Source organism: Ambystoma mexicanum, chromosome 12 (assembly GCF_040938575.1).
Source record: "Ambystoma mexicanum isolate Mex_15411 chromosome 12, UKY_AmexF1_1, whole genome shotgun sequence".
Taxonomy (NCBI): Eukaryota; Metazoa; Chordata; class Amphibia; order Caudata; family Ambystomatidae; genus Ambystoma; species Ambystoma mexicanum.
In genome coordinates, this window is record NC_090936.1 from 1,223,571,793 (window position 1) to 1,223,597,283 (window position 25,491).

At 46.6% G+C, this 25,491-nt stretch overlaps 1 protein-coding gene across 13 annotated transcripts in view; it reads left to right on the forward strand.

The window, feature by feature from the left end:
• Window positions 1-25,491, forward strand: part of MYBPC1 (myosin binding protein C1) — a 1,087,780-nt gene that overhangs the window by 518,168 nt on the left and 544,121 nt on the right. For 7 of the 13 annotated variants that reach the window (XM_069629883.1, XM_069629879.1, XM_069629880.1 and 4 more), the window contains 3 exons: window positions 13,550-13,966; window positions 21,911-22,324; window positions 24,393-24,779. The exons of 2 other annotated variants lie outside the window; for them this stretch is intronic. In XM_069629883.1, the coding sequence (XP_069485984.1) occupies window positions 13,550-13,966; window positions 21,911-22,324; window positions 24,393-24,779 (1,218 nt within the window). The remainder of the gene's footprint in view (window positions 1-13,549; window positions 13,967-21,910; window positions 22,325-24,392; window positions 24,780-25,491) is intronic. 4 more of the 13 variants (XM_069629882.1, XM_069629881.1, XM_069629888.1 and 1 more) reach the window with 4 other exon arrangements.

A 25,491-nucleotide genomic window follows, 5' to 3' on the forward strand; every position in this document is an offset into this window, starting at 1 on the left:
ATGTGGTTGCTTGATGTGTGAAGGGGTGCAGCAGTAGCAGCACACGTGGTTGCTTAATGTGTGAAAGGGTGCAGCGGTAGAGGCACCTGTGGTTGCTTGATGTGTGAGAGGGTGCCGCAGTAGAGGCACATGTGATGGCTTGATGTGTGAAAGGGTGCAGCAGTAGAGGCACATGTGGGTTCTTGATGTGTTAAAGGGTGCAGCAGTAGAGTCACATGTGGTTGCTTGATGTGTGAAAGGTTGCAGCAGTAGAGGCACATGTGGTTGCTTGATGGGTGAAAGGGTGTAGCAGTAGAGGCACATGCGGTTGCTTCATGTTTGTGAGGGTGCAGCAGTAGAGGCACATATGGTTGCTTGGTGTGTGAAAGGGTGCAGCAGTAGAGGCACATGCGGTTGCTTCATGTGTGAAAGGGTGTAGCAGTAGAGGCACATGCGGTAGCTTCATGTGTGAAAGGGTGCAGCAGTAGCGGCACATGCGGTTGCTTGATGTGTGAAAGGGTGCAGCAGTAGAGGCACATGTGGTTGCTTGATGTGTGAAAGGATGCAGCAGTAGAGGGACATGTGATTGATTGATTTGTGAACAGGTGCAGCAGTAGAGGTACATGTGGTTGCTTGATGTGTTAAAGGGTGCAGCAGTAGAGTCACATGTGGTTGCTTGATGTGTGAAAGGGTGCAGCAGTAGAGGCACATGTGGTTGCTTGATGTGTGAACAGGTGAGGCAGTAGAGGCGCATGTGGCTGCTTGATGTGTGAAAGGGTGCAGCAGTAGAGGCACATGTTGTTGCTTGATGTGTGAAAGGGTGCAGCAGTAGAGGTACATGTGATTGCTTAATGTGTGAAAGGGTGCAGCAGTAGAGGCACATGTGGTTGCTTGATGTGTGAACAGGTGAGGCAGTAGAGTCACGTGTGGTTGCTTGATGTGTGAACGGGTGAAGCAGTAGAGGCACATGTGGTTGCTTGACGTGTGAAAATGTGCGAAAGGGTGCGGCAGTAGAGGCACATGCGGTTGCTTGATGTGTGAACAGGTGCAGCAGTAGAGGCACGTGTGGTTGTTTCATGTGTGAACAGGTGCAGCAGTAGAGGCACATGTGGTTGCTTGATGTGGGAACAGGCGCAGCAGTAGACGCACATGTGATTGCTTGATGTGTGAAAGGGTGCAGCAGTAGAGGAACATGTGGTTGCTTGAAGTGTGAAAGGGTGCAGCAGTAGAGGCACATGTGGTTGCTTGATGTGTGAACAGGTGAGGCAGTAGAGTCACATGTGGTTGCTTGATGTGTGAAAGGGTGCAGCAGTACCAGCACATGTGGTTGCTTGATGTGTGAAAGGGTGTAGCAGTAGAGGCACATGCGGTTGCTTGATGTGTGAAAGGGTGCAGCAGTAGCGGCACATGTGGTTGCTTGATGTGTGAAAGGGTGCAGCAGTAGAGGCACATGTTATTGCTTGATGTGTGAAAGGGTGGATCAGTAGCGGCACATGTAGTTGCTTGATGTGTGAAAGGGTGCAGCAGTAGGGGCACATGTGGTTGCTTGATGTGTGAACAGGTGCAGCAGTAGAGGCACATGTGGTTGCTTGATGTGTGAACAGGTGCAGCAGTAGAGGCACATGTGATTGCTTGATGTTTTAAAGGGTGCATCAGTAGAGGCACATGTGGTTGCTTGATGTGTGAAAGGGGGCAGCAGCAGAGTTACATGTGGTTGCTTGATGTATGAACAGGTGCAACAGTAGAGGCACGTGTGGTTGTTTCATGTGTGAACAGGTGCAGCAGTAGAGGCACATGTGGTTGCTTGATGTGGGAACAGGCGCAGCAGTAGACGCACATGTGATTGCTTGATGTGTGAAAGGGTGCAGCAGCAGAGGAACATGTGGTTGCTTGAAGTGTGAAAGGGTGCAGCAGTAGAGGCACATGTGGTTGCTTGATGTGTGAACAGGTGAGGCAGTAGAGTCACTTGTGGTTGCTTGATGTGTGAAAGGGTGCAGCAGTACCAGCACATGGGGTTGCTTGATGTGTGAAAGGGTGCAGCAGTAGAGGCACATGCGGTTGCTTGATGTGTGAAAGGGTGCAGCAGTAGCGGCACATGTGGTTGCTTGATGTGTGAAAGGGTGCAGCAGTAGAGGCACATGTTATTGCTTGATGTGTGAAAGGGTGGATCAGTAGCGGCACATGTAGTTGCTTGATGTGTGAAAGGGTGCAGCAGTAGGGGCACATGTGGTTGCTTGATGTGTGAACAGGTGCAGCAGTAGAGGCACATGTGGTTGCTTGATGTGTGAACAGGTGCAGCAGTAGAGGCACATGTGATTGCTTGATGTTTTAAAGGGTGCATCAGTAGAGGCACATGTGGTTGCTTGATGTGTGAAAGGGGGCAGCAGCAGAGTTACATGTGGTTGCTTGATGTATGAACAGGTGCAACAGTAGAGGCACATGTGGTTGTTTGATGTGTGAAAGGGTGCAGCAGTAGAGGCACATGTGGTTGCTTGATGTGTGAACGGGTGCAGCAGTAGAGGCACATGCGGTTGCTTGATGTGTGAAAGGGTGCAGCAGTAGAGGCACATGTGGTTGCTTGATGTGTGAAAGGGTGTAGCAGTAGAGGCACATGTTGTTGATTGATATGTGAACAGGTGCAGCAGTAGAGGCACGTGTGGTTGCTTGATGTGTGAATGGGTGCAGCAGTAGAGGCACATTTGGTTGCTTGATGTGTGAACGGGTGCAGCAATAGAGGCACATGTGGTTGCTTGATATGTGAACAGGTGCAGCAGTAGAGTCACGTGTGGTTGCTTGATGTGTGAAAGGGTGCAGCAGTAGCGGCACATGTGGTTGCTTGATGTGTGAAAGGGTGCTAGAGGCACATGCGGTTGCTTGATGTGTGAAAGGGTGCAGCAGTAGAGGCACATGTGGTTGCTTGATGTGTGAAAGGGTGCAGCAGTAGCGGCACATTTGGTTGCTTGATGTGTATAATGGTGCAGCAGTAGATTGACCTGTTTTTGCTTGATATGTGAACAGGTGAGGCAGTAGAGGCACATGCGGTTGCTTGATGTGTGAAAGGGTGCAGCAGTAGAGGCACATGCGGTTTCTTGATATGTGAAAGGGTGCAGCAGTAGAGGCACATGTTGTTGCTTAATGTGTGAACGGATGCAGCAGTAGAGGCACATTTGATTGCTTGATGTGTGAAAGGGTGCAGCAGTAGCGGCACATGTGGTTGCTTGATGTCGGAAAGGGTGCAGCAGTGAAAGGCTCATGTCATTGGTTGATGTGTGAAAGGGTGCAGCAGTAGAGGCACATGTGGTTGCTTGATGTTTGAAAGGGTGCAGCAGTAGATGCACCGTGGTTGCTTGATGTGTGAACGGGTGCAGCAGTAGAGGCACACGTGGTTGCTTGATGTGTGAACAGGGGAGGCAGTAGAGGCACATGTGGTTGCTTGATGTGTGAAAGGGTGCAGCAGTAGCGGCACACGTGGTTGCTTGATGTGTGAAAGGGTGCAGCAGTAGAGGCACATGTGGTTGCTTGATGTGTGAAAGGGTGCTGCAGTAGAGGCATATGTGGTTGCTTGATGTGTGAAGGGGTGCAGCAGTAGCAGCACACGTGGTTGCTTAATGTGTGAAAGGGTGCAGCGGTAGAGGCACCTGTGGTTGCTTGATGTGTGAGAGGGTGCCGCAGTAGAGGCACATGTGATGGCTTGATGTGTGAAAGGGTGCAGCAGTAGAGGCACATGTGGGTTCTTGATGTGTTAAAGGGTGCAGCAGTAGAGTCACATGTGGTTGCTTGATGTGTGAAAGGTTGCAGCAGTAGAGGCACATGTGGTTGCTTGATGGGTGAAAGGGTGTAGCAGTAGAGGCACATGCGGTTGCTTCATGTTTGTGAGGGTGCAGCAGTAGAGGCACATATGGTTGCTTGGTGTGTGAAAGGGTGCAGCAGTAGAGGCACATGCGGTTGCTTCATGTGTGAAAGGGTGTAGCAGTAGAGGCACATGCGGTAGCTTCATGTGTGAAAGGGTGCAGCAGTAGCGGCACATGCGGTTGCTTGATGTGTGAAAGGGTGCAGCAGTAGAGGCACATGTGGTTGCTTGATGTGTGAAAGGATGCAGCAGTAGAGGGACATGTGATTGATTGATTTGTGAACAGGTGCAGCAGTAGAGGTACATGTGGTTGCTTGATGTGTTAAAGGGTGCAGCAGTAGAGTCACATGTGGTTGCTTGATGTGTGAAAGGTGCAGCAGTAGAGTCACATGTGGTTGCTTGATGTGTGAATGGGTGCAGCAGTAGAGGCACATGTGGTTGTTTGATGTGTGAAACGGTGCAGCAGTAGAGGCACATGTGGTTGCTTGATGTGTGAATGGGTGCAGCAGTAGTGGCACATGTGGTTGCTTGATGTGTGAAAGGGTGCAGCAGTAGCGGCACATGTGGTTGCTTGATGTGTATAATGGTGCAGCAGTAGATTGACATGTTTTTGCTTGATATGTGAACAGGCGAGGCAGTAGAGGCACATGTGGTTGCTTGATGGGTGAAAGGGTGCAGCAGTAGCGGCACATGTGGCTGCTTGATGTGTGAAAGGGCGCAGCAGTAGAGGCACATGTGGTTGGTTGATGTGTGAAAGGGTGCAGCAGTAGAGGCACCTGTGGTTGTTTGATGTGTGAACAGGTGCAGCAGTAGAGGCACATGTGGTTGCTTGATGTGTGAAAGGGTGCAGCAGTAGAGGCACATGCGGTTGCTTGATGTGTGAAAGGATGCAGCAGTAGAGGCACATGCAGTTGCTTGATGTGTGAAAGGGTGCAGCAGTAGAGGCACATGTGGTTGCTTGGTGTGTGAAAGGGTGCAGCAGTAGAGGCACGTGTGGTTGCTTGATGTGTGAATGGGTGCAGCAGTGGAGGCACATTTGGTTGCTTGATGTGTGAACGGGTGCAGCAGTAGAGGCACATGTGGTTGTTTGATGTGTGAAAGGGTGCAGCAGTAGAGTCACATGTGGTTGCTTGATGTGTAAACGGGTGCAGCAGTAGCGACACATGTGGTTGCTTGATGTGTGAAAGGGTGCAGCAGTAGAGGCACATGTGGTTGCTTGATGTGTCAAAGGGTGTAGCAGTAGAGGCACATGTTGTTGATTGATATGTGAACAGGTGCAGCAGTAGAGGCACATGTGGTTGCTTGATGTGTGAAAGGGTGCAGCAGTAGAGTCACATGTGGTTACTTGATGTGTGAAAGGCTGCAGCAGTAGTGTCCCATGTGGTTGCTTGATGTGTGAAAGGGTGCAGCAGTAGAGTCCCATGTGGTTGCTTGATGTGTGAACAGGTGCAGCAGTAGAGGCACATGTGGTTGCTTGATGTGTGAAAGGGTGCAGCAGTAGAGGCACATGTGGTCGCTTGATGTGTGAACAGGTGCAGCAGTAGAGGCACATGTGGTTGCTTGATGTGTGAACAGGTGCATCAGTAGAGGCACATGTGGTTGCTTGATGTGTGAAAGGGGGCAGCAGCAGAGTTACATGTGGTTGCTTGATGTATGAACAGGTGCAAAAGTAGAGGCACATGTGGTTGTTTGATGTGTGAAAGGGTGCCGCAGTAGAGGCACATGTGGTTGGTTGATGTGTGAACGGGTGCAGCAGTAGCGACACATGTGGTTGCTTGATGTGTGAAAGGGTGCAGCAGTAGAGGCACATGTGGTTGCTTGATGTGTGAAAGGGTGCAGCAGTAGAGTCACATGTGGTTACTTGATGTGTGAAAAGCTGCAGCAGTAGTGTCCCATGTGGTTGCTTGATGTGCGAAAGGGTGCAGCAGTAGAGTCCCATGTGGTTGCTTGATGTGTGAACAGGTGCAGCAGTAGAGGGACATGTGGTTGATTGATGTGTGAAAGGGTGCAGCAGTAGAGGCACATGTGGTTGCTTGATGTGTGAAAGGGTGCAGCAGTAGCGGCACATGTGGTTGCTTGATGTGTGAAAGGGTGCAGCAGTAGAGGCACATGTGGTTGCTTGATGTGTGAAAGGGTGCAGCAGTAGAGGCACATGTGGTTGTTTGATGTGTGAAAGGGTGCAGCAGTAGAGGCACATGTGGTTGCTTGATGTGTGAATGGGTGCAGCAGTAGAGGCACATGTGGTTGCTTGATGTGTGAAAGGGTGGAGCAGTAGCGGCACATGTGGTTGCTTGATGTGTATAATGGTGCAGCAGTAGATTGACGTGTTTTTGCTTGATATGTGACAGGGTGCAGCAGTAGAGGCACCTGTGGTTGTTTGATGTGTGAACAGGTGCAGCAGTAGAGGCACATGTGATTGCTTGATGTGTGAAAGGGTGCAGCAGTAGAGGCACATGCGGTTGCTTGATGTGTGAAAGGGTGCAGCAGTAGAGTCCCATGTGGTTGCTTGATGTGTGAACAGGTGCAGCAGTAGAGGCACATGTGGTTGCTTGATGTGTGAATGGGTGCAGCAGTAGAGGCACATGTGGTTGCTTGATGTGTGAAAGGGTGCAGCAGTAGAGGCACATGTGGTTGCTTGATGTGTGAACGGGTGCAGCAGTAGAGGCACATGCTGTTGCTTGATGTGTGAAAGGGTGCAGCAGTAGAGGCACATACAGTTGCTTGATGTGTGAAAGGGTGTAGCAGTAGAAGCACATGCGGTTGCTTGGTGTGTGAAAGGGTGCAGCAATAGAGGCACGTGTGGTTGCTTGATGTTTGAATGGGTGCAGCAGTAGAGGCACATTTGGTTGCTTGATGTGTGAACGGGTGCAGCAGTAGAGGCACATGTGTTTGCTTGATGTGTGAACAGGTGCAGCAGTAGAGTCACGTGTGGTTGCTTGATGTGTGAAAGGGTGCAGCAGTAGCGGCACATGTGGTTGCTTGATGTGTGAAAGGGTGCAGCAGTAGCGGCACATGTGGTTGCTTGATGTGTGAAAGGGTGCTAGAGGCGCATGCGGTTGCTTGATGTGTGAAAGGGTGCAGCAGTAGAGGCTCATGTGGTTGGTTGATGTGTGAAAGGGTGCAGCAGTAGAGGCACATGCGGTTGCTTCATGTGTGAAAGGGTGTAGCAGTAGAGGCACATGCGGTTGCTTCATGTGTGAAAGGGTGCAGCAGTAGCGGCACATGCGGTTGCTTGATGTGTGAAAGGGTGCAGCAGTAGAGGCACATGTGGTTGCTTGATGTGTGAAAGGATGCAGCAGTAGAGGGACATGTGATGGATTGATTTGTGAACAGGTGCAGCAGGAGAGGTACATGTGGTTGCTTGATGTGTTAAAGGGTGCAGCAGTAGAGTCACATGTGGTTGCTTGATGTGTGAAAGGTGCAGCAGTAGAGTCACATGTGGTTTCTTGATGTGTGAACAGGTGCAGCAGTAGAGGCACATGTGGTTGTTTGATGTGTGAAAGGGTGCAGCAGTAGAGGCACATGTGGTTGCTTGATGTGTGAATGGGTGCTGTAGTAGAGGCACATAAGGTTGCTTGATGTGTGAAAGGGTGCAGCAGTAGCGGCACATGTGGTTGCTTGATGTGTATAATGGTGCAGCAGTAGATTGACATGTTTTTGCTTGATATGTGAACAGGCGAGGCAGTAGAGGCACATGTGGTTGCTTGATGTGTGAAAGGGTGCAGCAGTAGCGGCACATGTGGTTGCTTGATGTGTGAAAGGGTGCAGCAGTAGAGGCACATGTGGTTGGTTGATGTGTGAAAGGGTGCAGCAGTAGAGGCACCTGTGGTTGTTTGATGTGTGAACAGGTGCAGCAGTAGAGGCACATGTGGTTGCTTGATGTGTGAATGGGTGCAGCAGTAGAGGCACATGTGGTTGCTTGATGTGTGAAAAGGTGCAGCAGTAGAGGCACATGTGGTTTCTTGATGTGTGAACGGGGGCAGCAGTAGAGGCACATGTGGTTGCTTGATGTGTGAAAGGATGCAGCAGTAGAGGCACATGCAGTTGCTTGATGTGTGAAAGGGTGCAGCAGTAGAGGCACATGCGGTTGCTTGGTGTGTGAAAGGGTGCAGCAGTAGAGGCACGTGTGGTTGCTTGATGTGTGAATGGGTGCAGCAGTAGAGGCACATTTGGTTGCTTGACGGGTGAACGGGTGCAGCAGTAGAGGCACATGTGGTTGCTTGATGTGTGAACAGGTGCAGCAGTAGAGTTATGTGTGGTTGCTTGATGTGTGAAAGGGTGCAGCAGTGGCGGCACATGTGGTTGCTTGATGTGTGAAAGGGTGCAGCAGTAGCGGCACATGTGGTTGCTTGATGTGTGAAAGGGTGCAGCAGTAGAGGCACATGCGGTTGCTTGATGTGTGAAAGGGTGCAGCAGGAGAGGCACATGCGGTTTCTTGATGTGTGAAAGGGTGCAGCAGTAGAGGCACATGTTGTTGCTTGATGTGTGAACGGGTGCAGCAGTAGAGGCACATTTGATTGCTTGATGTGTGAAAGAGTGCAGCAGTAGAGGCACATTCGGTTGCTTGGTGTGTGAAAGGGTGCAGCAGTAGAGGCACATGTGGTTGCTCAATGTGTGAACGAGTGCAGCAGTAGAGGCACATGTGGTTGTTTGATGTGTGAAAGGGTGCAGCAGTAGAGGCACATGTGGTTTCTTGATGTGTGAAAGGGTGCAGCAGTGGAGGCACATGTGGTTGCTTGATGTGTGAACAGGTGCAGCAGTAGAGTCACGTGTGGTTGCTTGATGTGTGAAAGGGTGCTGCAGTAGAGGCATATGTGGTTGCTTGATGTGTGAAAGGGTGCAGCAGTAGCGGCACATGCGGTTGACTGATGTGTGAAAGGGTGCAGCAGTAGGGGCACATGCGGTTGCTTGTTGTGTGAAAGGGTGCAGCAGTAAAGGCACATGTGATTGCTTGATGTGTGAAAATGTGCAGCAGTGGAGGCACATGTGGTTGCTTGATGTGTGAATGGGTGCAGCAGTAGAGCCACATGTGGTTGCTTGATGTGTGAACAGGTGCAGCAGTAGAGGCACATGCAGTTGCTTGGTGTGTGAACGGGTGCAGCAGTAGAGGCACCTGCGGTTGCTTGATGTCTGAAAGGGTGCAGCAGTAGAGCCACATGTGGTTGCTTGATGTGTGAACAGGTGCAGCAGTAGAGGCACATGCAGTTGCTTGGTGTGTGAACGGGTGCAGCAGTAGAGGCACATGTGATTGCTTGATGTCTGAAAGGGTGCAGCAGTAGAGGCACATGTGATTGCTTGATGTCTGAAAGGGTGCATCAGTAGAGCCACATTTGGTTGCTTGATGTGTGAACGGGTGCAGCAGTAGAGCCACATGTGGTTGCTTGATGTGTGAACAGGTGCAGCAGTAGGGGCACATGCAGTTGCTTGGTGTGTGAACGGGTGCAGCAGTAGAGGCACATGTGATTGCTTGATGTCTGAAAGGATGCAGCAGTAGAGGTACATGTGATTGCTTGATGGGTGAAAGGGTGCAGCAGTAGAGCCACATGTGGTTGCTTGATGTGTGAACGGGTGCAGCAGTAGAGGCACATGTGATTGCTTGATGTGTGAAAGGGTGCAGCAGTAGAGTCACATGTGGTTGCTCAATGTGTGAACGAGTGCAGCAGTAGAGGCACATGTGGTTGTTTGATGTGTGAAAGGGTGCAGCAGTAGAGGCACATGTGGTTTCTTGATGTGTGAAAGGGTGCAGCAGTGGAGGCACATGTGGTTGCTTGATGTGTGAACAGGTGCAGCAGTAGAGTCACGTGCGGTTGCTTGATGTGTGAAAGGGTGCTGCAGTAGAGGCACATGCAGTTGCTTTGTGTGTGAACGGGTGCAGCAGTAGAGGCACCTGCGGTTGCTTGATGTCTGAAAGGGTGCAGCAGTAGAGCCACATGCGGTTGCTTGATGTGTGAACAGGTGCAGCAGTAGAGGCACATGGAGTTGCTTGGTGTGTCAACGGGTGCAGCAGTAGAGGCACATGTGATTGTTTGATGTCTGAAAGGGTGCAGCAGTAGAGGCACATGTGGTTGCTTGATGTCTGAAAGGGTGCAGCAGTAGAGCCACATGTGGTTGCTTGATGTGTGAACGGGTGCAGCAGTAGAGCCACATGTGGTTGCTTGATGTGTGAACAGGTGCAGCAGTAGGGGCACATGCAGTTGCTTGATATGTGAACGGGTGCAGCAGTAGAGGCACATGTGATTGCTTGATGTCTGAAAGGATGCAGCAGTAGAGGTACATGTGATTGCTTGATGTGTGAAAGGGTGCAGCAGTAGAGCCACATGTGGTTGCTTGATGTGTGAACAGGTGCAGCAGTAGGGGCACATGGAGTTGCTTGGGGTGTGAACGGGTGCAGCAGTAGAGGCATATGTGATTGCTTGATGTCTGAAAGGATGCAGCAGTAGAGGTACATGTGATTGCTTGATGTGTGAAATGGTGCAGCAGTAGAGCCACATGTGGTTGCTTGATGTGTGAACAGGTGCAGCAGTAGGGGCACATGCAGTTGCTTGGTGTGTGAACGGGTGCAGCAGTAGAGGCACATGTGATTGCTTAATGTCTGAAAGGATGCAGCAGTAGAGGTAAATGTGATTGCTTGATGTGTGAAAGGGTGCAGCAGTAGAGCCACATGTGGTTGCTTGATGTGTGAACGGGTGCAGCAGTAGAGGCACATGCGGTTGTTTGGTGTGTGAACGGGTGCAGCAGTAGAGGCACATGTGATCGCTTGATGTGTATAAGGGCGCAGCAGTAGAGTGACGTGTGGTTGCTTGATGTGTGAACAGGTGAGGCAGTAGAGGCACATGTCGTTGCTTGATGTGTGAACGGGTGCAGCAGTAGAGGCACATGCAGTTGCTTGGTGTGTGAACGGGTGCAGCAGTAGAGGCACATGTGATTGCTTGATGTCTGAAAGGATGCAGCAGTAGAGGTAAATGTGATTGCTTGATGTGTGAAAGGGTGCAGCAGTAGAGCCACATGTGTTTGCTTGATGTGTGAACGGGTGCAGCAGTAGAGGCACATGCGGTTGTTTGGTGTGTGAACGGGTGCAGCAGTAGAGGCACATGTGATCGCTTGATGTGTATAAGGGCGCAGCAGTAGAGTGACGTGTGGTTGCTTGATGTGTGAACGGGTGCAGCAGTAGAGGCACATGTGGTTGATTGATGTGTGAACGGGTGCAGCTGTTGAACACTGGGTGGAGACAGTGCAGCTTCGGCCACATCCTCATATAACACCTGCTTGATAAACAAGGAGCTGGCAGCTCAATGCTGGTGATGTGTTGATAGGGAGTCTGTGTGTAATGGTCTCATTTGTAAATACGTCACAGATTTCTGCACCTCATCCTCAAAGCTTCTGCAAGTATGCCATGCCTGGGAAAGAGTCCTAAATTATGCATGCGTAACTACCACACTATTCCCAAAGGAAGTTACGCACAACAAAAATGTTGTAGGAGATGCAAACATGTTTAAGTCATGCAAACGTACATAACGTATGCCTGTGTATGTTATGACTGCATCTGCGAAAGTGAGCCTTGCAAGGGGGTCTCTCAGAGAGGAGCCAGGAGAACATATTGCAAATGTTTGGAACACCCACAAAGTCATGCTGCAACGCGCATGTCACAAATAATTGCAAATGCATTTCCTACCCACAAGTCCCTGCTTACCTAACCTTCATCGGAGTTATCTAGTGCACAATTAAAGTGGGAACGTGCACATAGTGCTTTTGAGACGCGGCATGCGTATAGGAAGGGACAAAAGCCATAAAATGATGATTTGCAGCCAAGAAAAGAAGAATACCAAACGTCCGAAGTGTCCAATTCCATGTTCACGAGTTCTGCAATGCATAGCTAAGGTTTATGTGAACGATTGGATGTAATGTCTGACAGATGTAAGGTATGCATATTTTGGACATGGCTCTTTATGAATACCACCTCTGGTTCTGTGTTATGATGGCAACTAGGCATAATTTACGCATGCCTGAAACCACTCTTGTATCTGCAACATGTGTAAATCGGCCCCTCTTTGTTTATCTCGTTTATGCACGTTTCTTCACTTACAATAATGTCTCACAGCAATGTATTGATGCCCAGCTTTATGGAATAGGCAGTGAGTCCTTGCGCTCTGTGTTCTCTGCCTCATACTGCAGTATCGTGCATTTGCATGCTAAATGTGCTTGCATCCTGAGCAGCTATTTACTAGACGTGAACTGCATGTGATCAGCCGAGAAACTGGAATGGCAGCTTCATAAATGTGGCTTAGCATACATAACCTGTGGTTGCATGGCACAAACCTTGAGGATCTGTCTGTAGATGAATTGTGACACCTATTGGCCAGTGAAGGCCCACTCCAGAGAATAAACCTTCATCCTCTTTTCATCCTTTTCAAATGCTTACAGTTTTAATGAAAACACCACTAGTTTGAAAAGCGTAACATAACCTATCAGGATCTTACTCTGTGTTTGAACAGCAACAGTGAAACATCTTCAAGGTCAGAAGATGAAGCCAAATATTGATCAGTGGCATGGCTGTTCTGATCAGTCATTAGAGTGGGAGTCTCTTAAATGAACACTGATTGGATGCCTCTAAGACTCAGGGTCCTAATCAAGGTCCTCCATGGAGTTGGAAAGACAGAAAAGGGAAGTATCCAGGGGGACACCCTAAATAAAAGCTATAACAATGCAGGTCAGAACACCTCAAAGCAGAGACATGCATTGCTCTATCCTCACAAATGCTGCAAAGTAAATATTGGCTGAAAGATGTGGACGTCATTTAATGTAAGTCAGAATCTGATGTTGAGCTAGGGTTATGTGCGTTTCATTAAGGACTTTCACAGCTTTGACCACTCTTTAGGTCACTTCAAGTGGCTGCTGGACAACGAGGAAAGCCCCCTGGGTAGGTCATTCTAGCATTGGGAAACAGCCCCCTGCCTCTCAATTGGCTTCAGTGGAGACCACTTCATTTCAGTGCTCTTATAATATACAGGGAATATGATATTTAGACATATTGGGACATTTAATTATCACAATTAATAGTACTCTAACCGTACATTCTCTCCTCTTCGTAATTAGGGCCCAAATAGAGCCTTGATATTATAATGACCGCACAAGCATAGAAAGTGTTCTTGCACAGATGCAGGGCCTTTGACAAAATAATGGTCTCTGGGTTCCCCATCCAGCTCCACAGTTTGACTCTATGAAAACGTAATATGCCATGAAGTACAACTGTCTAGCTTGCCTTTATGCACCTAACTTATTCCCTTCATTACTGAAGGATATTCGGATTACGTTTAGAAAATGGCTGCATTGTCTCAAATTACCAGTATTGCTAAAACAGCCAGTTGTCAGGGAGTATTGAAATACAGGTAACAGATTTAAATGATATGTTTTCCTAAATGTGACCATGGTGACTCACAAAACTGACACAATCATTGTGTGCAAACGTTTATTTGAAAGCATGAAAGAGGGATGGAGGTTACATGTAACGATTGGCTTCACTGTTTGTAGATTACATTCTGTGTCTGTTCACTGCGTTCATAATTCCAACAGTTTGTGTTATCGTCGACTGGCAGTACATGTATCCTATTGATTTGTCTCTGTTAAGAGCTTTGAAACACATTTACAAGCCACCTTTCAGTTAGGTAGGCCCTAAGTTAATGTACATTTGAACAAAAATGTCTTAAGCTCGTCCATCTTCAGCAGGAGGAGCTGGCAGTCAGAAAAAGACAAGCTTAACTGACGAGGAGTTGGATGTGTTAGTGGAAAATATCACGAAATACGGGCCCCAGCTGTGTGGCGCCCTCGCTATCAAAACTACCAGTGGTGAGAAACATAAAATATGGTCTGATATCCAAAACAAAGTCAATGCCGTGGGGGGCAATAACAGGTCCATTGCTGAGCTAAAGAGAGGATGGAATAAGTTAAAGAAACAGACCAAAGATAAGCTGGCCCACAACCAAAACGAGGTACTGGTCACTGAAGGAGAAGGAACGGGAACGCCGGCCCAGGAAATGACCCCTCTAGAGAAGCGCTTGAACGCCTTCTTGCAGCTTGAGAAGGTGGAGGGGACACCATTCATTGACGATGAGGATGTCAATGGTGACTTGCATGGAGAAGGTAAAAACAACATATATGACCTCTTTGAGTGTTTCTGTAGCCAGTTGTTCTGGTCAGCACATTGTTTCCATAGACTTTGGGTCAATAGTTATTGACACAACTGTGACATAGGCATATGACCTACACTTACATGTTTTGAAATTGACCAGCACTACACATCTCTCGGTACTGGAAAATCAGCACACTATTTGCTCTCAGAGTAGTTTTAATAGATGATAGGTTTGATTATCAATATTAACCTACATTGTTGATCTGTTTCCAGTTTGGCTGATTCTTTTCCCTGTCTTGTTTGGTTGGGTTACATTTTCTGATTAAATTGTGAAAGGGTAGTTAGTGCAATCAATGGGTAACAAATTGTGTGTGTGTAAATAAAGGATATCTGATACACATACAGTTTGCTGAATTGGCATAAAGTATGCATGAAGTATGAAGGGAGAGGCTCCTCAGACCATCTGGGACAATGTGGAAAATATTCTAAAAACCATCATCGTGTGACCCAAATAACCACTACAGTCAATAATCATTTCTTAGAAATTGATCATTTGTACATGTAAACATTACAATATTTCTCCAGCATTGGATCTTTCATAGATTCACATGCTTAGAATATTCCCCGTCGTCAGACTGGGACCCTCGTATATTTATTAAGATGTTTTCCATAGGAAAAAGTTTGACACTTCTGTGTCCTATCTACGTCGTTTTGGGCTGCTTATGCACGACCCAATAGGACGTAGGGTATAAATAGCCCTGCCCCCGCAGCTCCCATCAGATTTCAACCATCTCCAAAGTAGCGGGAGCACCTCGTGTTTTTCTACTCTGTACAAGTTTGAATTCTACTCTTGCAAGTCTTTCTTTTACAATGTCTGGAAAGGCGTTGTTCCGCTCGTGTGCAACGGGCGGACTGAAGAAAGTCTATGAAGGAGATGGGGACATGGATTGCCTGTACTGTCTACAACCGCATCACTCTGTGGACAGTTGTGAGATTTGTAAGGGTTTCTCACAGAAGACGCTGTAAGAACGGAATAGGCGTCTGGTGACGTGGCTAAATGAAGGGACCTACCCTCCATCGGAGGTAGGATCTGCACGCAGTCTGGCATCGAGGCCTAAGTCATTGGTAGTCCATCGCTGATCGGTGTCTGCAGAGCCTCCGACGAAGAAGCCACGTTCTACGGAGAAACGTCCCTCAGAGAAACACCCGGTGAAAGAATCCTTTTGAAACATGGACAAGATCCCCATCAAGGGAAGTCTTCTTCTTCATCTTCATTGAAAAAAGGGAAAGATCCTTTAAAGACCTCCTCCTCAGGAGACCATCACAGGTCTTCCTCGAGTAGAGACTCGACAAAACATAGGTCTAGGTCAAAAAAGACAGGATCGCCAAAAGAGCCTGCGTCACAGCCTCCACCACCGTCAACAGGGGTTCCGTCATTGACGGGATCGTTACCACCGTCGACGGTGAATCCTCCAAGGGCTTGGCAACCGGAGGTGTACGATGCGGTTTTGCCAGAGACCCTGTTGCAGCAGGAGGCAGCTTTCTCAATATCATCAATGGAGGAAGACCGTGAACAGCAGATCTGGGATTGCAGGGTGTTGGCTCGTCGACGATTTCGGGGGGGGCAAAGTGTCCCCGTTGCATCGTCTTTGTTAAACCCTCAGTCAGTATTATCCTTACAGGTGTTGACCACACTACAGTCTCTTTTGAGCCAATTGGATGCAAGGTTACCCCCCGTAGGTGCACCTACAGGGATGCCGGCGATGCCTGCCGACGACGAACCAGGTCCCTCTCCGCGGTTAACGACAGGGGTGCCAGCTTCCCGGCCAGTTAGCGAGGAGCCTCCACGCTCACACCCGGAAGAAAGGGAATTGCAAGATTCAGAGTCAGAACAAGGGCCTAGAGACTCTTTTTCGGATATTTCATCATCCACTTCGAGAGATCCTACATGGGAATCAGAGGCAGGAGTGGAAGCTCCTAGAAGCTCAGCTCAACCTTCGCAACCAGATGACATCGGCTCTTTTCACGCGATGATGGGCAAAGCCTGTATTGAATTTGGTCTGACCCCGGAGGAAGAAAGAAGGAATGCTTCTTCTTTGACCATATGGGGAAGAGGAGGAAGTCAGTCTTCTCGGTGCGCATTCTGGACCACGTCTGGCAGGAAGGCCTACGAACCAATGCGCCATCCATTTCAGAACCTGCAATAAAGGGTAGGTTGGAAAAGAAATTCAAGGCCCCGGATTCTACACCTAAATGTTTGACCGCTCAGCCCTCCCCGGAGTTGGTAGTGTCGGCGACAGCTGCTAGAAAAGCCAGGTCGCAGCATAAATGTACAACACCAGCGGACAATGAGGCTAGAAGGCAGGATGCTTTTGGTAAGAAGGTGTTGTTGGTAGGTGCAACGACGGTTAGGGCAGCTAAATCGCTGGCTATCATGGCAAGATACAACCGGGAGATGTGGCATTGTTTGGCCTCTATCACAGAAAAGCACAGAAAAGCAGCCATGTTGCTGGTCCGTGAAGGGGAAGAGGCATTGAACCACTCGATCAACATCGCTGTGGACTTGGCGGAATCCGGGTTCAAGCAAATTAAACAGAGCAAACAACAGAGTGGTTTTGAGAAGGCAAGCCTGGCTGAAATGTACTAACTTTAGACCGGAGGTCCAGTATAAGGTGCTCGATATGCCATGTGAGGGTGATCAGCTGTTTGGGGAGAAGGTGGGCGAGGCCCTAAAAGGTATGAAAGAGGACATGGACACGGCAAGATCGCTAGGAGCCCTACAAAGCGCAAAAACATTTTGATCCTTTTGCCCCTTCCACGGAGCATCAGGGAATTCCCGATTTACCGTATCCAGAGACCGGAGTTCCAGCAGACCATCTTACTCCTCTCAAGGTTATAGGCATGCTGTCCAAGCAACGCGAAGAGGCCGAGACTACCAGGCTTCAAGGAGAAAGGGAGGATATTTGTCGTCCACGAAAGGCAAGCAGTCAAAGTCCCAACAATGACCAGCTTCAGGACGTCCTGGGAGGCAGAGTGTCCCGTCGCGTCGACGAGTGGGAAAGAATAACATCAGACCATTGGGTGTTAGGCACGGTAAAACTAGGCCACTCTTTGCAGTTTAAGGAGACGCCATCACAAATTCCACCTGTGTATTCGGTGCAACCCCATTTTCACATTTTACAACAGGAAGTGGTGCTTATGGTGCAAAAAGGGGCTATAGAATTTGTTCTGGTGCCCGAGAGAGGTCGGGGAGTTTACTCCCATTACTTCGTGGTCAAAAAACCCAACAGCAAGTGGCGACCCATTCTAGACCTTTGGGCTCTCAACAAGACTCTGAAAAGCCTGAAGTTCAAAATGCTTACGCTTCAGGAGGTCATCTGATCCATACAGCCGGGGGATTTTCTAGCGTTGTTAGACCTACAAGATGCATATTTCCACATACCCATGCGACGACGACACAAAGTTTCTAAGGTTCGTAGTCGGTTATAGTCATTACCAATTCAAAGTACTTCCGTTCGGACCAAAGTCGTCTCCCAGGATGTTCACAAAATGCTTGGCTCTGGTGTCAGCTTGGCTGCGAAGAAAAGGTCATCATGTTTACCCTTACCTGGATGATTGGTTGGTAAGGGGCTCGTCGCAGTGAATGACACAGGTAAGCCTAGAAGCCACCAGGCAACTTCTGCAGCGTTTGGGCTTCGCAATCAACTTCGATAAATCTTCCTTAGCTCCCTCAAGGAGCTTGATATTTCTGGGCACGGAATTCCAAACTCAATCAGGGCTAGTGAAGCCGTCCTTCGAGAGAGTTCAAAAACTCAAACAAAAAGCGAAGGAGTGGAAAGTGGGCACCAGAGTGTCAGTCAGAAAGTACATGTCACTACTAGGGGCCATGGCGTCCTGTATCCCATTGGTGAACAACTGTCGCCTCTTCATGAAACTAATTCAGGAGTTTCTGGCGGACCGATGGTCCCAAAGTCGAGGCTTATGGTCAGACAAGTTGACAATCAGCAGCAAGCTTCTACGAGCACTTCAGTGGTGGCAGCTCTCAGGCAATTTGACGAAAGGGATGCCCCTACATGAACCGGAATTTCAATCAACAGTGGTATGCATCGCTGAAAGGATGGGGAGCCCATTTGGGATCCCTACAAGTTCAAGGTCATTGTTCCCCGGCAGAGTTGACTCTTCACATCAACGTGCTGGAGTTAAGAGCGGTACGTTGGGCTCTGAAATCCTTTTTGCCACGCATACAGGGATCAGTCGTAATAGTATTGAGCTACCTCAGGAAGCAAGGGGGCACTCGTTCCAGGACGCTATCGAGCGAAGCTCAAGAAGCATGGCGTTGGGCCCTCGAGCAGGATATAAGCATAATGTCTTACCATCTTCCAGCAGTGAGCAATGTACAAGCAGACTCTCTCAGCAGGGAGATGAATCAACTGCACGAGTGGGAATTGAACGATCAACAACTGACAAACATGTTCAAGAAGTGGGGTCATCCTTCCCTAGATCTTTTCGCAACCCGAGAGAACAAGAAATGCAGACATTACGCAAGCAGATGGCCGCAACCCGGCTCTCTGGGGGAGGCATTCTCCTTTCCATGGACGAACAAGTTTGCGTATGTGCTCCCTCCGTTTCCACTCATCCGACGGACCCTCCAGTGGATTTGCAAGTACCCATGTCGTGTAAATGTAGTGGCCCCTTACTGGGCGAGACAGTCATGGTTCTCAGACCTGCTCCAACTGTCGATAGCAGAACCAGTGAGATTCCACAAGATTCTGAACTTTCTATCCCAAGACAAAGGAGCAGTTTGTCATCAAGACCAGGACACCCTTAGCCTGACGGCCTGGCTCCTGACTTCTCCGAGTTTGGGAACCTGAACATTTCCTCGGACTGTCGACAAATTTTACAAGTGGCACAAGCTCCGTCCACGAACACTTCATATGCATGTAAATGGAAGAGATTCTGTATGTGGTGCAGGGATCAACCAGGGGTGGACCCCTTAAACGTCACGTCAGAACAGATTCTTCCATATTTGCTACACTTAGCGGAGAGAGGATTAGCTTTCTCCTCCATAAAAGTTAATTTGGCAGCCATTTCAAGATTTCCTCGTAAAAGACATTCAACTCTATTGTTCAGCGAACGACTGGTTAAGCATTACATGAGAGGCTTATTTCGGACCTTTCCTCCAGCCAAAAAGTTTCCTCCTAACTGGAGGCTCAATCTGGTACTGTCAGCACTAATTAAAGCTCCTTTTGAGCCTATGTCATCATCATCATTGAAGTTTTTGTCGTGGAAAATGGCTTTTTTAGTGGCCATTACCTCGGCAAGAAAGCTTTCGGAATTGCAAGCATTGGTCATTGACCCTCCATACTTGCTGTTTTTCAAAGACAAGGTGGTATTGGCAACCAACCCTCATTTCATACCAAAAGTTCTGATGACATTGCACAAGCATTCTTCTATTGTCTTGCCAACATTCTTCGCGACAGCCTCTTCTGTTGCGGAAAAAGCACTCCACGCGTTGGATGTCAAAAGAGCTCTGAAGTTTTACCTCAGTCGTACTCAAGAGTTTAGGCGTACGAGACTACTGTTTGTGGCTTATGGACCTGCGGAGAAGGGAAAACAAATCTCTAAATAAGGTCTGGCCCGCTGGGTGTCGTCGACGATTGCTTTTTGTCACTCTAAAGCAGGAAAGCCTCTGGAAAGATGTCCAAAAGCTCATTCAACAAGATCCGCCTCGTCATCTGCGGCATTGTGGTCCAGAATTCCACTGGTGGACATCTGTCAAGCGGCATCATTGTCGGTGCCGCACACATTTACTCGGAATTATTGCCTAGAGCAACAACATGCAGCGGATATGCAGATGGGACGAGCAGTCCTGCGACACCTGTTTCAGTAAGGTAAGCCGCGCAGAGGGGTGTATTCTCTGGTTAATTTACCACGATTGGGATTACTGTCAATGTACCATGATTGGGGTTTTTGTATGGCTAACTGCGTGTGCGGCTCTGATAATATTGGTTTGCATTGCACACCTCCAAATTAGGGGCACTGCTATATAATCTATTCTAAGCATGTGAATCCATGAAAGATCCAATGATGGAGAAGGGAGTAGTTTCTTACCTGTAACTCCATTTCTCCAGCGTTGGTATCTTTCATGGATTCACATGCACCCGCCGGCCTCCCCTGAATGCAAACTTTATATGCCCCTACTACTTTGGGGGTTAAAATCTGAAGGGAGCCGCGGGGGCGGGGCTATTTATACCCTACGTGCTATTGGGTCGCACGTAAGCAGCCCAAAACAACGTGGATAGGACATAGAAGTGTCAACATTTTTCCTGTGGAAAACGTCTTAATAAATATACCGAGGGTTCCCAGCCTGACGACGGGGAATATTCTAAGCATCTGAATCCATGAAAGATACCAACGCTGGAGAAATGGAGTTACAGGTAAGAAACTACTCCCTTATACCACAGTCGGTTCAGCAGCTTAGGTACAGTGTGACCAGATTTGCGTGACCACTTGGTCTATAGCACTAGCTCTCGACAGTGACCAGGAACGTTGCAATTTCCTGCACATTCCTTAGTGCTGACCAGGAACGTCGCAATTTCCTGCACATTCTTTAGTGCATTTTAGTAGACTATATAAAAACATGCACAACCTAAGTATAAGACATTGGCGTGTGACAGCCAAGTACGTTTTTTAGAGGCCAAAGTAATACCAGTCTGGAATTGGTATGTCATCATATTATTCAATGTATTTTTAAGGTGAATAATCTCAGTGGGTCGATTAGCTGCGTATCGTCCCTTTATATCTTGATCCATGCCCTCCATATTTGTAGGTCACCATGTCCACCATTGTGATTCTTACACAAGAAGATGTATCCTTTCCAATGTAGGATACTCACCACGAAAGGGATTAGTGACTACAAACTCTGCTGAGTTAAACCCCTTTTTTTTGCATGCACTTCTGGCAGCCAAGACTCTCGCCGTACGGATGTATTTTTAATATAGATTGAGATTCTTTCAAGCTCCTGAGGTTAGCAAGCAAGAAACTTAAATAATCATCAGTTTCGTTTTATGACGCTTTGTATTGAAATACTTTACTTTTCTGCAAGCAGTGCACCTGTCCACCTAAAACCATTTATGATTTTAAAAAGCTGATAGCATCCTACAACAGCCGATAATCATAAAGTAGCATGTGTCTGAGCACCGCTAATGTCATGCTCAAGAGCAGGGCGGCAAAGTCTGCAAACCCTCAAGGGAGAGCTGCAACAATTATCTTCCTCCTATTACCCCCAGATTAAGGATTCACACAGCATGCTACTGGTATTTAAGTGACATCTTTTATTTTCATATTGGCATATAAAATGATTTTTAAAAACCTGTGCTGATTTCTACCCTAGCATTTCGCTCATATAAAGCTTTGTCAGGGTACAATTTTGGTCTTGATCAGATGTAATCAATCGGTGGGTGCAGAAGGAACGGGTAGAAATGCACACTACTGAAGTTCCCATTTTCTGTGCCAATATTTAAAAAAAAAGACGGTCCTCATTAAACAACCTTAAGTGTATTGTTTTCATCAGTAAGCTGGTGTTGACGGGTAGAATTATTTAGTCCCTGGTTATCCTGTAGTGGCATTCAAAATGTAGCAACAATATAGATAATACTTTTTATTCGTAAATGTGAATGGCTTCACAAAATCATTCAAGAACTTTATGCAAATATTTTAATTTAACATAATTAAAGAGTAAAGGAGGATACACACAACACGAGGCTTCACTTTTTGCACACTTTAATAAGCTATCTGTTTCCAGGGGGGCTTATTGTTTATGTTACTGCGGAACTGCTTAGCCTTATATTGTGTCAATGTTGTCAGCATGATACACACTTCCCAATCGCAGTCTGCAGGTAGGACCCAAAATAATTGTGTTTGAAAAACAATGTCTAAGGCTCATCCATCTTCAGCAGGAGGAGTTGGCAGTGAGAAAAAATCAAACTTAACTGACGAGGAGTTGGAAGTGTTAGTGGAAAATGTCACCACATTCGGGCCTCAACTGTGTGGTGCTCTCGCTATCAAAACGACCAGTGGTGAAAAACATAAAATATGGTCTGAAATCCAAAACAAAGTTAATGCCGTGGGGGGCAATAACAGGTCCATTGCTGAGCTAAAGAAAGGATGGAATAATTTAAAGAAACAGACCAAAGATAAGCTGGCCCACAACCAAAATGAGGTACTGGTCACTGACGGAGAAGGAACGCCGTCTGCCAAGGAAATGACCCCGCTTGAGAAGCGTGTGGAGGCCTTGTTACAGCTTGAGAAGCTAGAGGGGATCCAGGGCCTGGATGATGAGGACCTCAAAGGTGACTTGACTGGAGAAGGTAAGTGCAACATATTTTATAACCTCTTTGAGTTATTCTGTGGACAATTGTTGATTGTTTTCATTACACTTTGGGTCAGTAGTTATCTACACAGTTGTACTGATGGCACATGGCCAACACTTAAATTCTGTTAATATTGAACAACAATATACATAACACTACCCTTCATATGCTGGAAAATAAGTAAACTATTTATGTTCTAATATTAGTGATAGTATATGATCATAATTATTATAATTCATAACCTTATAAAGTGATGAATACAGTTTCCAGATACATTGTTTTCACTTCCAGACTTGTGTTTGTTGGGTCAAACCTTTAGGTCACATTTGTAAATTCGAGATTATATAAAAAAAACAAACAGATGATAAAGAGAAAGAGGCATAAACAAGTCAATTTAAAAATGAATTTCCAAAAATATTGTATTTTTATAATAGTTATTTTTTTATTGATTAGTATATTCAAAATATCAGTCCGCTATTTTGTGCAATGTTTTTATAATGAATACTTCTTAAGCATTTTATTGGACAAGATCCCTTATTTGTATTTGATTCTTTTTTATTACGGCATGCCTGTTTAACTCTCATCCATGTTTTTGACATGGTGTAACCCCATACCTAACCTTTTCACACTGCTTCCCTTTTGATATGTGAACCCCCATGTGACCACTAAATTTATATTCTACTTTCCTTTCAACTACCCAAGTTCATATGGCTTTTAGCAGTTAACACCTTTATGATATGTTTAGGACAGATATGTACCCACAATCCACATTAAGTGTACATTTTAGTACTCTTCAAAATTCTTTTGTAAACATTTAATACTGTAAGGAAGGCATTGTATCAAACAGTGAAGACAGACACAAGTGATCACAGTTCAAGGGTGTTATTGAATTTCGATTGGGTTTGGAGACAAGGCCTATCTAATACTAAATCTAAAGATGGGAGCAAGCTACTACCATCAGATAATAATATGCAGTCCTAGTAGAGTCTGGTACAAATAAAAGGGTGTATACTAATAAACCTATTTACAATCCTTACTTCTAAATACAAATGGTGTGGAAAACAATGTTATACAAAAGAAAGGTTTTCAAAAAATGTTATGTCACGATAGTTGAGCCGTTAGCTTCCCTTCCCCACGTTTTCGGCACAGGTCAAGGCAGCACACTCGAGCTTCGCCCATACTCTGGCTTTTCTAGCATGAGAATGCAGTTCAAAATCTCAGTATCAGGGCCTTCTGTGCCAAAGTCTCTTTGCCATTCAAAGTCTCTTATTTCAGAAGGCCTGAGGCAACAAACATTCAAAGTTCCTTTCTCTTTAAGATTCTCATATATAAATTCTTTGGTGGTTCACTGTTCAGTTATCTGTGAAAACTATCCAATGATGGCAATACAGTGACATTAGAAATATATAAACCTCATGGAAAATGGAATTTCCAGGCAAAGAAATTCAAGTGCCTTAACCTCCTGGTAGACCAAATCACACACGTCTGGAAATGGAGCCTTATTTGGGAACTTGTAAGATATTTCTTAATTTCTTAATTTGGTTTTATTGTTTTTGTAAAATATACTTTTCTCTAGTCCACCACAACATAGTATTTCACAGAATGATAACGGTGAAGAATATTACACAGAATAACCCAAACAATGTAATGTTTTTTTTGCATGTGCAAGTGCTTTGACTTTAGTTCTCACATATTGGTATGGCATCATCTCAGGTAACTGGGATGGTGTTCCCATACCAACAAGCTTATGCACTGGACTGCCCAACCAGGCATTCCAGTGAGAAGGTGCTTGGCCTGAAATTGTACTTTCTGATAGCCACCAAGTACCTGCATGGAGAACATCCCTATAAGACAGGTTTTTGAGAATGCAGCTGGTTCTTCCAAATGAAAGGCTCTCCTTTTCATGTGAATTGAGCCAGATTGCATACATTTCCATTCAGTCAGATTGTGAAGATTTGCAATCGCAGCCTTGAGAGGCTAAGCTCTAGTCCCGACACCAGTAATTTACAGACCCCAATATTATGTGTTGAGAACAAACTGTCTGAGGCTGCTCCATCTTCACCAGGGGAAGCTGACGGGCTGGGGAAGCCTAACTTTACTGATGAGGAGCTGGAAATATTAGTGGACAATATTGCCAATTTTGGGCCTAAATTGTTTGGCACGCCCTCTACCGAAGCCAACATGGCAGAGAAAGATAAAATATGGGCTGAGATTGCGGCAAAAATCAATGCCGTGGGGGGCAACAACAGGTCAGTTGCCGAAGTGAAAAAGGCCTGGAATAACCTAAAGAAGCAAACCAAGAGAAAATTGGCCCACAACAAAAGTCAGGCATTGGTGAAAAATGGAGAAACTTCAACTGTGCAACCACTGACTCCCATAGAAAAGCGTGTGGAGGCCGTATTGCATGTGAAAGGCATCGATACTGAGGACTTCAAAGAGGAACCGGAAGAAGGTAAAGAAGATGTTGCAATTTCCTACTGCATTTGTGTGATGCTATTACGCTAAATAACCCTGTGTCATGTCAAATGTGCTAAAAAATTATGGATCAGTGTCACCAAAGGTAAGACAAACCATCTGTCACGGTATGTTTAGTGATGTCCTTTTAAAACACTTCTGGATGACATTCAGTAGTCCAAGGATGCTCAGGAGCAGGGCTATTCAATCCTTTCAATCCTTCCTAATTATATGAGTTTCTGGATACATTTCACAAATTTGGGCCAAACACAGCCACTCAATCAGTAGGCATATTGGGGGATTTCTATTTGGCAAATGCATCAATTCAGTTTTGTTATTGGTGTTTCATTGATCAATAAAAGTAATAATTAATTTGGATTGCCCCAATTTGCTTGTGTAAAATAGAATTCCTAGCATTTCTCCAGAGTAAATGATGGCACATTCTTTATTTGCATCTGTTCCATGTTATACTCAGTGGCTTACACATAATTGGTTTCCATAAAGGTTGGCCCTTTAACCATGGTGATGTTTAAGGACCGACCTATGCAGACCAAATGTTGTTACTATTTGATTCCTGTGTGGTTTGGAAAGAAGTCTGCGGTCTGGGTCCTGGTCATCAGTTAGTTCACGGTAAGTATTATTCTATATGATAAATGGTGCTTTCCAAATGAATGGGTATAGCCATCTATGTAAGCAACCACATATGGAGT